Source organism: Pleurodeles waltl, chromosome 3_1, assembly GCF_031143425.1.
Source record: "Pleurodeles waltl isolate 20211129_DDA chromosome 3_1, aPleWal1.hap1.20221129, whole genome shotgun sequence".
Lineage (NCBI taxonomy): Eukaryota > Metazoa > Chordata > Amphibia > Caudata > Salamandridae > Pleurodeles > Pleurodeles waltl.
In genome coordinates this window covers 1,996,633,546-1,996,647,938 of record NC_090440.1, presented here as the reverse complement: position 1 = coordinate 1,996,647,938, position 14,393 = coordinate 1,996,633,546, and the positions used below count along the sequence as shown (strand labels likewise).

The window sequence follows — 14,393 nt, the reverse complement described above, 5'->3', positions numbered from 1 at the left end:
AAACCGAATCCAAACATACAGATGCGTCAATTTAGGGCAAACCTACTTTTGAGGAAGTAGACTGTGCATCAGGTTTAAGAGTAAAGCATTAGATCCGGAACACGGAGCCCCGTCTGAGTCCTTCCACCCTCAACATCTATAAAAATGGCATTGCTTAGTGTATAAACTTCAACCTAAGCAAAACGAGGTACAAAAAGTCGAAATTCGCTACCTAGGTTCCAGAAATTGCTTTCTTTCAGGCCACGCACGAAAAAGAGCGAATAGTGTAATTATTGACAGCTGAGCGCTGGTAGAATTCTTCGGCACGGTATTTCCTACAGCAATAAAAAAAAAAAAAAAGTTTTCCCGCTTCTAAGAAGCGTTCTGCTTTTCTTTCTTGCATATACTGATGCCGAAAACAATATATAAAGCAAAGTCACAGGGCAGCTTGTCCCTAAATTAACAGCGAAAACCAGGTTTTAGGTGACCCCGAAACGGCACAACAAATCCCCGCTGTCATCTATGACATGTTAGGGACTTCACAGGCTAGGATGCTTCAAGGTCCTCCATTTCCAAATCTGCTACACCATGATCAAACATGCTGAGCTTAGTCCGTGGCTCCAACGAAAGACCCTTTAAAAGTATGTGTGCAGAGCACGCCTTTATATAGAGGAGGATTCTACTCAGCAACATACGTCACTAACCTAGCGCAGGACTGCTCAAAGCTCCTGCATGTCTTTCCCTACCCGCCAATCTCATCGCGCAGGAGCCTAAAAATCCTCGCAAGGCATGAAGAAGAAGAATTAGGGATTCCGTAAACCACGGTTTGTGATCACATGTTTTTCGTAAATGGGTTGATTATTCCAACAAGGCTTGCAGTATGCACTAGGCACATTAGACTAATAAGAGAATAAAAATACCCTTGCAGTGATGCCTCATTTTCTCAAGCCCTCAGGACTTTTTGTTCATGGCACGCTCCCAAAAATATATTCCAAAGAGACCATAAAAAGCAAAGAATGTGGCAAATAAAAGGTAATGGGAAACACTGTATACTGTGCTGCATTCCTCATAGGCAACACATGGACCAAAAGACAACTGATAGTTATTTTAATTTCTTTTAAGTTTCAGTAGGGCCTGCACCAGGCTCACTCGGGAATCTGTGCAAATTATAAATGTGTGGATTTTACCACCAGCATTTGAACATTCTGACAATGTGTTTCATCTCAGGCAACACTGCGCTCATTGAAAAATTAGATTTAGGCAGGTGCATGTAGCTTCCTTCAACATGGCTAGCTAGCACTTGTACAGCATGATTTTCAGTCTTAGGTGCTTCCATCCCAGTTGTGATTTAAGTGGTCTCAAGGAATTTGAAACATTCGGGGTGAGCATAATTTGACGGGAGGAGAATAACAGATCTTTGTAGCAAATCTAGGGAAGGATTGCATAAAAGTGTGTTCTGAAACAAAGCATATGCCGGTTGATGAACTTAGTCAGTTTACATAACAAGCAGCTCAGATAATTTTAATGGTTGGCCTTCCTATGCAAGAAATAAAAAGCATCACTGTGAGTTATTTCCTTACAAACTGCAGGTGCTACATGTTCAAAGACTGACTATGGCTACTGAGGACAGGAATTTTTGAAAGCTATAACCCTGCCTTTTCCCAGGCACTCCGTGTAACAATAACATAATTCCTGATTATGGTAGCCATCTTCAAGACCCTCATAGATGACGTGTATCACTTAAACATGTGTCAAATCTACAAGACAAAGAATGTAAAGTCCCAAGATGAATGAGCCCTGGACAAGTTAACTAGTTAAAAATAGAAAAACTTGGGCCTGGTTCAACCATATTTATAATAACAACGGTGCAATACCAGTGATGACCGCTTTGGAGGCACGATTTGTAAGTATTTCAGTTCCACTATGAATGAAGCAAACATGCAGCATCTGCTTGCGCTAGTATTGTCTTTTCAAATACTGTACACAAAATGTTCTTTTTCATATGCACTAGAGCACCTCTTAGCTGCATGAAGGTTGTTCTTGACCTGCTGTTAAGTTCTCCAGTGATGAACTGGAAATAAACAACTGAATAAACCAACACCAATGACAGGTGTACATTCTGCTGCTTGCAATGTTCCAATGATAGGGGTCTAGTTCTTTTTAATTTTTGCCACTCAACAAGTCTGAATGTTTCACCAAAAATAAGTTTTACAAATTAATTTCTTAACTAAAAGCTACTGATTTTGATCGTTATTTGGAGGTTACATTTTTATGCTGTGCATTACTGTGCAGGAAAGTGGTTTCAAATGCTTCACAATAACGCAGATTTTACGGCAATGAAGACATTTGCTTTCTTCTATTACAACTACCGCAGAACAAACAAACAGTGCCTCTACTGTACAGAAGTTGCTCAATTACAGTAACTGTATTTCCACTGATCTGTCTTTTATTGGCCCATAATTCAGGTTTCCTGAGTAAACCCTTATAGAAGTTTGTCTTGATGGAGGCAAGAGATGGGGTCTGGGAAAAGCGTTTCAATGAGGAAGCTGCACTCATGAACTTTTCAACTGTAACCTTATTAAAATGACTGTTTGAAGATAAATGCATGGGGCCTTGGCACCTTACGACCCAACTTAATAACATAACAACTCAACACTAAGGAAAGAGTCTTAGCTTTTCTGGACTACGGATCCCTCTGCTAAACGCAACAGAAAGAAAGTTGTATTTGTAGTTCCCTCTTATGGAGTCTGGCATGGCCATGCATGCAAAAACCAGCGGAGTATCTACTTGGACCTCCATCTGCCTAGTAGCTGCAAGACCTAGTGGTCCTCAATCAGTGAGATCACAGGAGAAGAAATAACATCTGCACATAACAGTTTTTCTCAGTGTCTACATTTTGCTATCACCTTTGTTGATACTTACAGAACATGGTAAATTAATATTCATTCAAAGACAACACAAGCATTATGCAACCTTTTTCACAAGCATTTGTCAGCTTGAGGAGCTTGGGATGAAGTGAGCCATGTCCATTACCATGAGGCATAGGTATAATCCAGAGTTGTACCATTGAAAACAAAATAGAATCTTACATATTTATCAGAGAAAATCTACCTAAATTAAACTACTTCCCACATGGCATGCATACTGAAAGCTTTTGGGAGATCACCTGAATCTCAGACTATTGAAACAGAAAGTAATTCGTGAGCAAGAGGTGTCAATAACGCATGGTGTTTCATTGCTTGTGGATGTACAGTAGCACTAATAGCAACACAACTAAGTGGATGGTGGCCACTGCACATTATCAAAATACGAAAACATCCGAATTAAAACACAGACTTATACATATATACATACTGAATAACCCAAAACCAGCATACCAAAGACCGCATGCTCACCAACAAATAAAAAAAAGTACAAGGAGAAACTATGGAACAAAATCTGGAAAGAAATGACACACACTATTAAGAAAAACAGCTGCCATCCTAGTGAAAATGTCCAACTATAGCATTAGTGTTGTTCTGATAGCCAAGAATTGAAAAGGGAGTAGGCCTATTGTTATCTGCACACCAAAAGGAAAAAACATTGCAAATGGAAAACACAATGTGATGCTAGTCACGGTACAACTATCTTATCTTAGTCTGTGTGCTCTTTCTTTGGCAACCGGGTTATCAAAAACCATTATAACACCCTTTAGTGAAGGTGAGCTATACAGTATTGTTAAATAAAACGAGACAGTACTATGGTAATGAGTAAATAACAGAGTAAAACGTATTGCATACATTCAGCTAAGATACTGAACTACTGGTATGAAGACAGAAATAACTAAGTAGGGCTGATATCAACCAATACAAAAGAAAACAATTCCAACAAAACAGGCGTTATGTAGTGTAGTGTCCGGTAAGGTCTAAGTGGGACAGGCATATTGCCAGGCTAGATTTGGATCAAGAGAGAACAATCTTAACACTCATTCAGAGTACTATCTGTGACCGTTAGCATGAAAATCTGTATGTACAGAAAGAAACAGAGAAGGAAATAAAAGAAAAACATAATGTAAAATAACCTTTACTGGAAAGGGCAAAAGTCGATGACGGTTACAAAAAACGTTTAAAAACGTGTTAACTGCTATAAGTGAAACTGCGTACAACCATAAAAGGTTGATTTTTGTTTCGTCTAGAATTTCTCAGCATTTCCTTTACTCTTAAAGTTAGAGTTAGTTACAGTTCCTCCTGATCTAAGTGTCACTGTCATTTGTATAAGGGGCACCAGCGTGTGGCCATTGCATCCACGCTAAAAATGTAAAAGTGGTAGTTGTTAATCACCCACATTAATGTCAACAGATAAAACTGACACACAATGGAAATTGTGATACCCAAAACTGCATTTATGTTCTAAATTCCCCACGTGGTTTACTGTGCATTGGAAACAGAAAGGAAACTCAAAATATAAATTTCATAACTTAAGAGTAACATTTGTGGAGACAACTGGCACAATTGACAGTGGTCACACATTTTGTTGAATAGAGACATAACGTTTGTTTTTTAAATAATTGGTGATTTGAGAATTAATGGAGTCTCACATAAGCTGGTGAATCATATATTATACCATTCTAAACACAATGCACAGCAACTTTAGTTGGCATTCGAACTTTGACTGTTTGTAAGTTCATCAATACACCCTAAGAAGGAAAGGACTCGTAGAAATCATTCACTATGGTTATGTAGTATTCTGACTATATAAGGTTTCCACAGCCTACAAGAGTGTTACGTTTAACATTGCGGTAATCAAACAGTGGACGACCAAAGAACACTACTTGAGTGTAAGTGCATTTTAATTGTTGCTCCTATACACCTGACCACCCTAACATGCCAGAACGTTGGATCCCACATGTCGTAATATATACTAGTTTGAGTGGACAATAATAATGTAAGGAAAGTAAATGTCATGTGACGTGCACATAGAGACCACCGGTGTACTTGGTGTCTCTGAGTCCAGCAGACACTAATAATCCATCAGTTTTGGGTTAAATTTCGCACATTTCTAGTTCACACTCGAGAGTCTATGCTTAAGGCTGTACCAGCTCTTTGCAAAGCTGAGGGACAGAGATCTTAAACTCTTTAACTCCACCCTACAATGAGAAGCTGGGGGAGGGGAGGAACCTCATTTTATAAGATGGCCCGTGGCTTCACAAAAGCTGAAATTGAACGATGTTTCAGGGCACAAGAGAGTTCCCACTCACACTTATGTCTATTCCAAACAGGAGTGGTTTTGTTGAAAAAAGCAATTTCGAGTTGGGTATCTTCCTGTTCTTGCTGTGATGCTATCAGAGTAAATCTAGTGTTTGGTGTCATCGGCATCATGGGGAAAAACGCAATTCAGATAGTCTTGTGGTTAGAAAAATGTGAGCCTATCTCTCAAATAGACTTAGAGTGTATTCTCAATCAGAATTCGAAAGCTACATGGATGACGTCAGGGCTCAAACACTGTATGCATTACGGTGAGAGTTAGACAATGATCTCCAACGCTTGTGGTATTTTGAAGACTTGAGACCAAGAATGAACACTTAAAATACAGTAAAAAACATAATTCTAAGGAAAAAAGAATAAAACGCAGAAAAATCACAATTTATCCTCAGCTTTGCAGCTCTGTGGCACAGTGATTTTTTTTTAATGGAAGTGCAATATCTCTTCTGGTGTTGCTTTCAAAGCAACTCCGCTTGCTATTTTGTTATAGTATCACCTTCCACTCTGTCCGCATAACTTAAAAAATATTTTTAACTCATCCTACCGAGAATGTAAAGCTGACTATGTCGCCACAACTTTAAAGAAGTCAACTATGGGAAGCCAGCTCTTTCTGCAGTGGTGAAGCTTTACACTTAACATTTCCAGATGGGATTTTAAAAGTAAGAACGTTCACATTTGTAAATACGTAATTATTGCACTTTTTTCTGCTCTATAAGATGACACTTCAAAGAAGCTACAGGACCTCAACGTGGAACACTAGTAGCAGCAGAATACTGTGTAAATGTTCAGTAAATTTCAGCATGAACACATTTTTCTGTAAACTAATATATTACCAATTGCGTAACAATGAAATGTTGGCATTTCATTTATAAAAACAACAAAATAAATTTTTACTTTAATCAGAAAAACACAACTATTTGTTTTCACTTTTCTTACTTGTGCTGTTTGTGCATGCTCCAACATCTCTTCGAATTCTTCATACTCTTCATCATCTGGCTCAGCACCCGACAGCCTTGCTGCCCGGGCCATAAAGTAAGGTGGTAACTCCCCTATAGCAGTGCCAGCACCCTAGAGTAAGAAAGGAGGTGGGCGGGGAGAAAGAAAAAGAAGGAGAACATTATATTTTAGGGTTTTGCAATATTTAGAATGGGCAGAACTCGATATGTTATTCTTGGTACTTATCAAAGCTATAAAAATAAAATGTGTCACCCAAAACCTAAGGATAACAGAGTAATTACACACAGAATAAAAGTATTTTAAAATATAAATCTTGACAAGGGAAGACAACAATTATATTAGGCAGACGGCCAGTGGATAGCTCAAGGGTGCTCTAAAATTTTATTTTGAAACCCTTGAAACATTGGGCCCTATACTCATGTGTAAAATTACAACTACATCTACATGCAAGTCTACACTTTTTTGCTATTTCAGAGTGTAGATTTGCACCTAGGTGTAGACTTACAAGTCTCTGCCACAGAGATAAATAAATACCTGAACAACATCACACGTGCCTGACATCCAAGCCCCTCACACCACATAAGAAAGCTATGACTTAGTGGTGGCGTGTAAGAGCAGTCGCCAGGAATCACGCTGTCTCCAGGATGCAGGCAACAAGTCGGAGGAGGAATTTTATTAAGGAGGAGATGGCCCTTGCAATGAACTCTGCTGTAAACAGTACAAAAAAAAACTAGAGGGACTGCCTCCATTCACCATCAGTGGAACAGAAAGGCGGCCTTGTGGCAGGTAGTGGCATACTTTGTAAATGCATTAAGGAGGAGGCACCCACCATGGGGGACATTAAGAGTAAATTGCATGATGAAAGGAGGTGGGTGAAGTTTTCCAAGAATCAGCTGGATAACAATTCCTGGAGGAGCATCTGACTCCTGTCTACATCTCACATCTCTCGAGGAGTCTGTCCACTCTAAAATGTACCCTCACTTCCCATATAAGCTGCCTGTCGCTAATGTTTCATCAGCTAAGAACTGAACCCCATCTCTGTCCCTACAACTTATCATACAAACACTCAAACATATCCTTTCCGGAAACATGTACTATTTAAGACCTAACATATATCCCTCAAAAACAACTAGTAATGAAAGCATTAAAGTAAGTAGATGTTAATATTATTTTCTTTTTATACTTCCTTCCCTTCATAGTCATTATTCAAAGCAAACTGGTTGCTACAGCGGGGCAGAAGTACTTCCTAATGTGGCAGAGTAAAACACAGGGCCTGCCTCCAAATGGATTTCTACAAGACAAAGACGTCTTGTAGCATAGTATATGGGATTTCCATAACTGATGTTTGCTGCACCCTACTCTACTAAACTAATGGTGATTTACTGTGATTAATCAATGTACTCAAATATATTTTGAATATTCATGTTCTTAAAAATAGTATGCTCATTCATGACTTACTAATGTACCCCTAAGGCCATGTGTTGTTTTCCCATCCATCACCTGCCCTAACCAATAGTTCTGCTCCTGGTGCTGCAACAAAACAGGGAATGGCTACTCAGAGCAAGACGCAGTGTAGATACTGGTAAGAATAAAGCATGTTCTTTTGGAGTTTGGTCAAACTCATTTCTCTCTTTGTGATAGGATAGGTGTATGTCTAGTGTTCCACAATAATATATTCACCCATGACCACACTTATTGTGTTTATTATAGTATAATTTTACATTCATAGTTACTCTTAGTCTTGGCATCGCAGTGGCTGCGCGGTATCATTTCTGTTAAGCCTTGTGTTAACTTGCAGAATAATCAATGCATCGCATATTTTGTATTAAAACCATCAACATACCCTTCTCATCTACTTTGACTTTGGATTGCTAATCCATCTATGTAAGTGTTTCCCTCCTGTCACCTATAATCAAGAAAAAGCCCCTGGTGTCAGCTTTGACATATACCTTTTTAATGTTCATAATTTGAGTCAAACACCGCTTTCATATTTAATCAACTTGTAGCTCTAATTTTTATCTTTCCATCTTTCCAGGTGCTGGTTCAAAGTAGAGCTTACCAACTCCAAGGATACTGGTTAAGCAGCTGACATCAAGAGGGGGCATCCAGAAAAAAAAATCATCTGTAGCTGGAGACGGTGAGTTGAAGTAATAATTTCAGGCAAGGATCAACTCTTGCCTACATATATTTATTTCTCTTATGTTCCCACATTAATTAGACTTGTTTTACTCACACATTTTTATTAGTCTGTATAAGTACTATACTTTATTTGCTGTATTTTAACTATTTCATCCTAAACTTGCAGGTACTGGGGACACTAAGCTAGAAGAGAATAATAAATCATCTACAAGTAGAGAATGGGGGCAAGCCCAGTTGAAAATTTAATTCTCCTACAAGGAACTACTGTGGTGGCCAACACTGCCCAAAATGAAGGCGGAGGAAATGGTCTATGAAGAGAAGGAAGTTAACAAGGAATAGGATATTGTCACCCCCCACAGATCAAATTCCAGCCAGACAGCGGTCTTCCTCCAAGATTATTTCTGAGTCCCGGGCACCAGCTAAACAGTTACCGGTGCTTGTCCAGCCTATGCAAGACCCACCTCAACACAACCATCAGGTTACAGGCACCACTGCAGAACCCCTTATAAACGCTTCCCATGCAGGTGCATCTAGTCTTCCTTCAATCATCTGAGGAAGAGAACCCGCCCCTTTCAAAACGTCATCAATCCAGTGATGGGTAACTTGCTGGCCAAGTCAAAATACCATACATGCAGGGTGGGTTGGCATGGCCTAATTCTGTCCTCTGGGAGGAAAACATTTTCCGACAGCATTCCACAGTGGGCGTGGAATAGTAATCCAATAGAGGCATCTCTCAGTAAGACAGCAGATGGAGGATGTCAAAGGTTTCCTCCAGATGATTTAAGGATCAGTTGCATGGCTTCTATAATGTTGTGAAATGTTATCAAGACATGGTAAAAATGCACCATGAACATTTCAGAAGTTTGAGAGAAGACAGTGCAAGGCAAAATATCTAAATATCTTGACCATGAAGAAGATAGAGGTAATAACTAACAAATGTCAATCTTCAGGCTATGGCAAGATCAAGATTCTACAGAGGCACCACAACCAGGAGGAACACATCACCCAAACACTCTATTGTTAACACCTGCAAACCATCTCCACCACCAACTTAACCACCCCCAACATAAGCAGCATCACAAGCAGACTCACAACAAGACTCACACCAATATTGCAGAAGCATAGAATAAACCCCAAAAGTAATGTGAAATTTTACATTCTTTACTGTAACCACAACAACACACTCACTGAAACACAGATAAATTAACATTTGCATGAATCATTCTCAAAACTACCAGTGAGTAAATGTTAACGGTGAAATATTTCCCAATTTAAAATGACTGACTAAACTAAATTGTTATTGTTTCTATTTGTTTGTTGACATTTTCAGTGCTCTTGGTTTTACTCTTTGTGACGTTAATTTAACACATCTAAGTAACTATACATTTCACTACTGTAGCCGAATGCGCATTAAGGATACGTTTTTGTCTGAAAAAAGTAAAAGGTTTTAGGATTTCGCAAAAATATATTTATACACATTAAAAAAAAAAGCATTTTTTTCCTAAAATATATATATATATATATCCTGCCCTGGAGATTGGACAAAAGGAAAATAAAAAGGGAGGAAATATAGGAGTAGAGTGGATGAGCAAATGAACACACTGGGAATATCAGGAAGTATACACAAATGGGCATAAAGTAAAAAAAGTTAACAATGCTCAAAATAATCATCTCTTACATGATAGTCAAAAGTCCTTAAAAAGTCTTATCTTCCGAACAAAGTCAAAAGTCTCACATCCAAATGAATAATAAAATCTTTCCCCCAAGCCAAAGGAGGTACGACTGAGTCTTGTTCCAGGCTTGATGGCAATATTTTCTGGCCATCCTCTACCCCACTCTTTACCACCACAACGCTTATATCCTCTTCAGATGTGATTGCTAAATATCTGGTTGTTGCAAGCCTGGAAACCCGTAGGGAAATTCAATACATGGACTGTGGGGGAAACAAGTGAGACAGAAACTAGGAGACAGAATTACAGAGGGCAGGGTTGGTTGTGGAGCAAATAAAACAATATGCCTGCTATCGAGGCAGTCATGAGGGTACATAAAGTTTGGAGCAGTCTGTTACCAACCATGGGAGTATCCTGACCTCTCCTGCTAACTGCTAGACAACCCAAGAGCTTGATAGCTGAAACTCTTCAATGAGCCTTAGTACCTCTTTGAGAGCAGTCAGAGAGACAATAACAGACTATAGTAGACAACACCTGGGAGACTCAGGGGCGTCAGGAGCAAAAGAGTCCCTCTACTGCAGGTTTTGCTTTGGGTGGGTACTTTGAAGAGGATGAGAAGGTGGAACAGGAGGTGCAGCTGGGGGCCGCTAAGTATGGGAAACCCTGAAGTTATGGATAAGGTGCGTGCAGGCCCAGACTTTCAGCAGGGTTGGCTATTCAGACACCATTGCATGTCCTTGTTCAACGTCAAGAGAAGCCCCATTATCTGTCTACTCTTGAACGGTGGTGCCAAATCCCTCCACCCCTATAGTTGGCTCAGTAGCCTACACCCATGGTCTTTTTGTAAGTGAAAATATTTGCCTCTGGGTGGGCACATTAACAAAGGTAATCCCAGTGCTTGCAGCATTCCTTCACTAGTCATGGCAGATATCCACTGAACTGTGGCATGGGCTGATGGTTCTCAAAATGCAGGATCACAAAGCATTGCTCTGCTGGGTCTCCAAATCCCCATAAAGCTTACAGTAATCCTAAGGGGCCCCATTTCAAATGATATTTAGCTCCTGTGAAGAGGGGTGCTATTTCGTCTAACCCCTCAGCCATGTTGGGGGGTGCAGGGGTTTGAATTGACATGTTATGGTATTGAAACAGTGTTGCTCCAGGATGGTATATGTGGATACTATACCAGTCCTCTATTCATGATTGACTAGACAATATCCAAACAAATAAATGCAGCAATCTAACTAGCTGCTCAAGTAAAACAAAATTGTTTATTACTTGAATCGGGACCTCCATACCAATATCTCAATTCTGTGCCTCATCCTGAGAACCAGGATGTGGTCAATGAACAAGGATAATGTCTGAATGTCCGCACTGATGTTGTGCAACACAACAGGCTACTGCAAGTACCCCAGCACCGCCTTCCCCCTTTTATGGTCAATACATCAGCGCTGTGACTTAATGACACCAAAAGTGCATTCAATCATGTACAAATGTGTGTCTTACTGCCTGTTGTACCTGAGGTTCGGCATCTGAAGGGCTTGAGGAGATGAGGAGAAAGAGCACACCCTGCATTTAAAGACAGGACATTTTCTTACATGTGCCAATGTTTAAAAAGAAACACGTTACTTACCTGTAACTGTAGTTCTCCAGTATTGGAAACTTTCATAGACTGACATGCTTGAATCATTCCACGTCGTGGAGATGGGAGTCCCCGGTGCAATACAAGAACCATACTCAATTGCATATAAAGCTCAGAGGCACTAGGCCTCTCAATTTAGTAACATCTTATATATAGTCATTTTATAAAACAGGACCAAACTTAAAAGACAACCAATCAGCTTTCACCACCCTCTAGAACCCTCCAGTGAGGAGCTGATTTCCCTCAGATTTCCTCAGGCTGAGGAAAACGAAGGTGAGCTCCTCAGGGGAGGAAGGGTGGGTCGCATGTGAATCTATGAATGTTTCCAATACTGGAGAACTACAGTTACTGGTAAGTAACTTGGTTCTTACTCCAGTACTGGAACTTTCATAGATTCACATGCTTGAATCAGAATAGTAAGCAGTGGATAACACACTTTCGTCCTATAGATAGCAGCATAGTACTCTGAAATGTGAACTGGCATGATATATACATACACTCCTTACTATTATCTACAGCATTATTATAAAGAAAATGTGATACAACTGAAAACGAGCGGATGGAGGGAAATAATGATTTAGCTCACCTTCATTGAAACAGGTTTCGAAGGACTGCTTGAACAACGGCTGCATCCCAAAGTGACTCCGTGCCCAAGAAGTAATGCTCTGTGAAGGTGAGCTGTCCTCCGTGTCGCAGCACGACAGATGTCTTTAATTGATGCACCAGCAAACAGCGCACAGGATGCAGACATAGCTCTGGTAGAATGCGCCCTTACGCTCATATGCAATGGTCTTCCTGCTTTCTGATGGCAGAATATGATTGCGTCTTTAATTTATCGGGATATAGTCTGTTTCGTTACCGAGTGACCTTTTCTAGCAGCACTGAGCGCTACAAATAACTGAGTGGACTGTCTGAACGATTTTGTTCTGTCCAGATAGAATTCAATGCATCTTTTAAGGTCGAGTGAATGGAGAGTTCTTTCTGCAGCAGTTTGCGGGTTCGGGAAGAAAGGTTTGAGCACCACTGGCTCGTTGATATGGAACTCCGAAGGCACTTTAGGAACGAATTTAGGATTGGTGCGCAGGTTGACTATCCTGTCTGAACTGCAGAAAAGGTTCTTGTATAGTGAAAGCTTGAATTTCACTAACTCTGCACGCCGAAGTAAGGGCAAGAAGGAGAGCTACTTTCCAAGTGAGGTACTTAATGTCCGCCCTGTGAACAGGCTCAAAAGGCTCCTTCATAAGCTGGCCAAGGAAGATGTTAATTTGCCATGCCGGAGGCGGAGGCTTTACTGGAGGAAAAGATCTGAAGAGACCTTTCAGAAATTGCTTTACCGATCTGAGAAAGCGTAAGGATGGTTTGCCTGGTACTCTTCTGTATCTGGAGATGGCAGCTAAATGGACTCTGACTGAGGAAAGGGCTAGACCAGAACGTGCCAGCTGTAAGAAATATGACAACACTGCCTCCGGTGCGGAGGAGAGAGGGTGCATATTTTGGGTTTTGCACCATACACAAAATTGTTTCCATTTTAGTCGGTAAGATTTGTTGGTGCTAGCTGCACGTGCGCTAGCTAGCACTTCACTGCACACAGACAATAGATCTAGATGGCCAAATTCATTGTACTTAGGAGCCATGCGTGCAAACTGAGAGACTTGTGGTCCGGGTGCCTCACTTGCCCCTGATTGATGGTATGCCGCTACGGGATTGGTCTGAGTCTGATGGGTGGAGAGGCCGGCAGGAGAAGCAACTCCGTGTACCACGGTTGACGCAGCCACGCCGGAGCTATTAGGATCAGCTGGCAGGGTTCAGACTTCATCATCCTGATCACCCTTGCGAGGAGAGGAATCGGAGGAAAAGCGTACGCATAGATCCCTGACCATGCGATCGAAAATGCATCCCCCCCCATGATCCCTGTTGGTGATGCCAACTTGCATAATGTCGGCATCTGACACCCAGATAAGTCCCTTGTGAATGGTACCCCTGGTACCAAGGGCCCCGATGCCAAGGAAGGTCTCTAAGGGCTGCAGCGTGTCTTATGCCACCCTGGGGACCCCTCACTCAGCACATGCACACTGCCTCACAGCTTGTGTGTGCTGGTGGGGAGAAAATGATTAAGTCGACAAGGCACTCCCCTCAGAGTGCCATGCCCACCTCACACTGCCTGTGCCATAGGTAAGTCACCCCTCTAGCAGGCCTTACAGCCCTAAGGCAAGGTGCACTATACCACAGGTGGGGGCCCCTACAGTGTCTAAGCAAAACCTTAGACATTGTAAGTGCAGGGTAGTCATAAAAAGTATATGGTCTGGGAGTTTGTCAAATACGAACTCCACAGTTCCATAGTTGCTACACTGAAATCTGGGAAGTTTGGTATCAAACTTCTCAGCACAATAAATGCACACTGATGCCAGTGTGGGACTTATTGTAAAATGCACCCAGAGGGCATCTTAGAGATGCCCCCTGAATACCAGTCCAACTCCTAGTGCTAGGCTGACCAGTTTCTGCCAGCCTGCCACAACCAGACAAGTTTCTAGCCACATGTGGAGAGTGCCTGTGTCACTCTGTGGCCAGGAACAAAGCCTGTACTGGGTGGAGGTGCTTCTCACCTCCCCCTGCAGGAACTGTAACACCTGGCGGTGAGCCTCAAAGGCTCATGATTTTTGTTGCAGCACCCCAGGGCATCCCAGCTAGTGGAGATGCCCACCCCTCCGGCCACTGCCCCCACTTTTGGCGGCAAGGCTGGAGGAGATAATTAGAAAAACAAGGAGGAGT

The 14,393-nt window shown here is 41.3% G+C and overlaps 1 protein-coding gene across 4 annotated transcripts in view; it reads right to left on the bottom strand.

The window, feature by feature from the left end:
• Positions 1–14,393, bottom strand: part of VMP1 (vacuole membrane protein 1) — a 682,493-nt gene that overhangs the window by 271,077 nt on the left and 397,023 nt on the right. For all 4 annotated transcript variants that reach the window (XM_069226431.1, XM_069226430.1, XM_069226432.1 and 1 more), the window contains one exon: positions 6,156–6,287. In XM_069226431.1, coding sequence (XP_069082532.1) covers positions 6,156–6,287 — 132 coding nt within the window. The remainder of the gene's footprint in view (positions 1–6,155; positions 6,288–14,393) is intronic.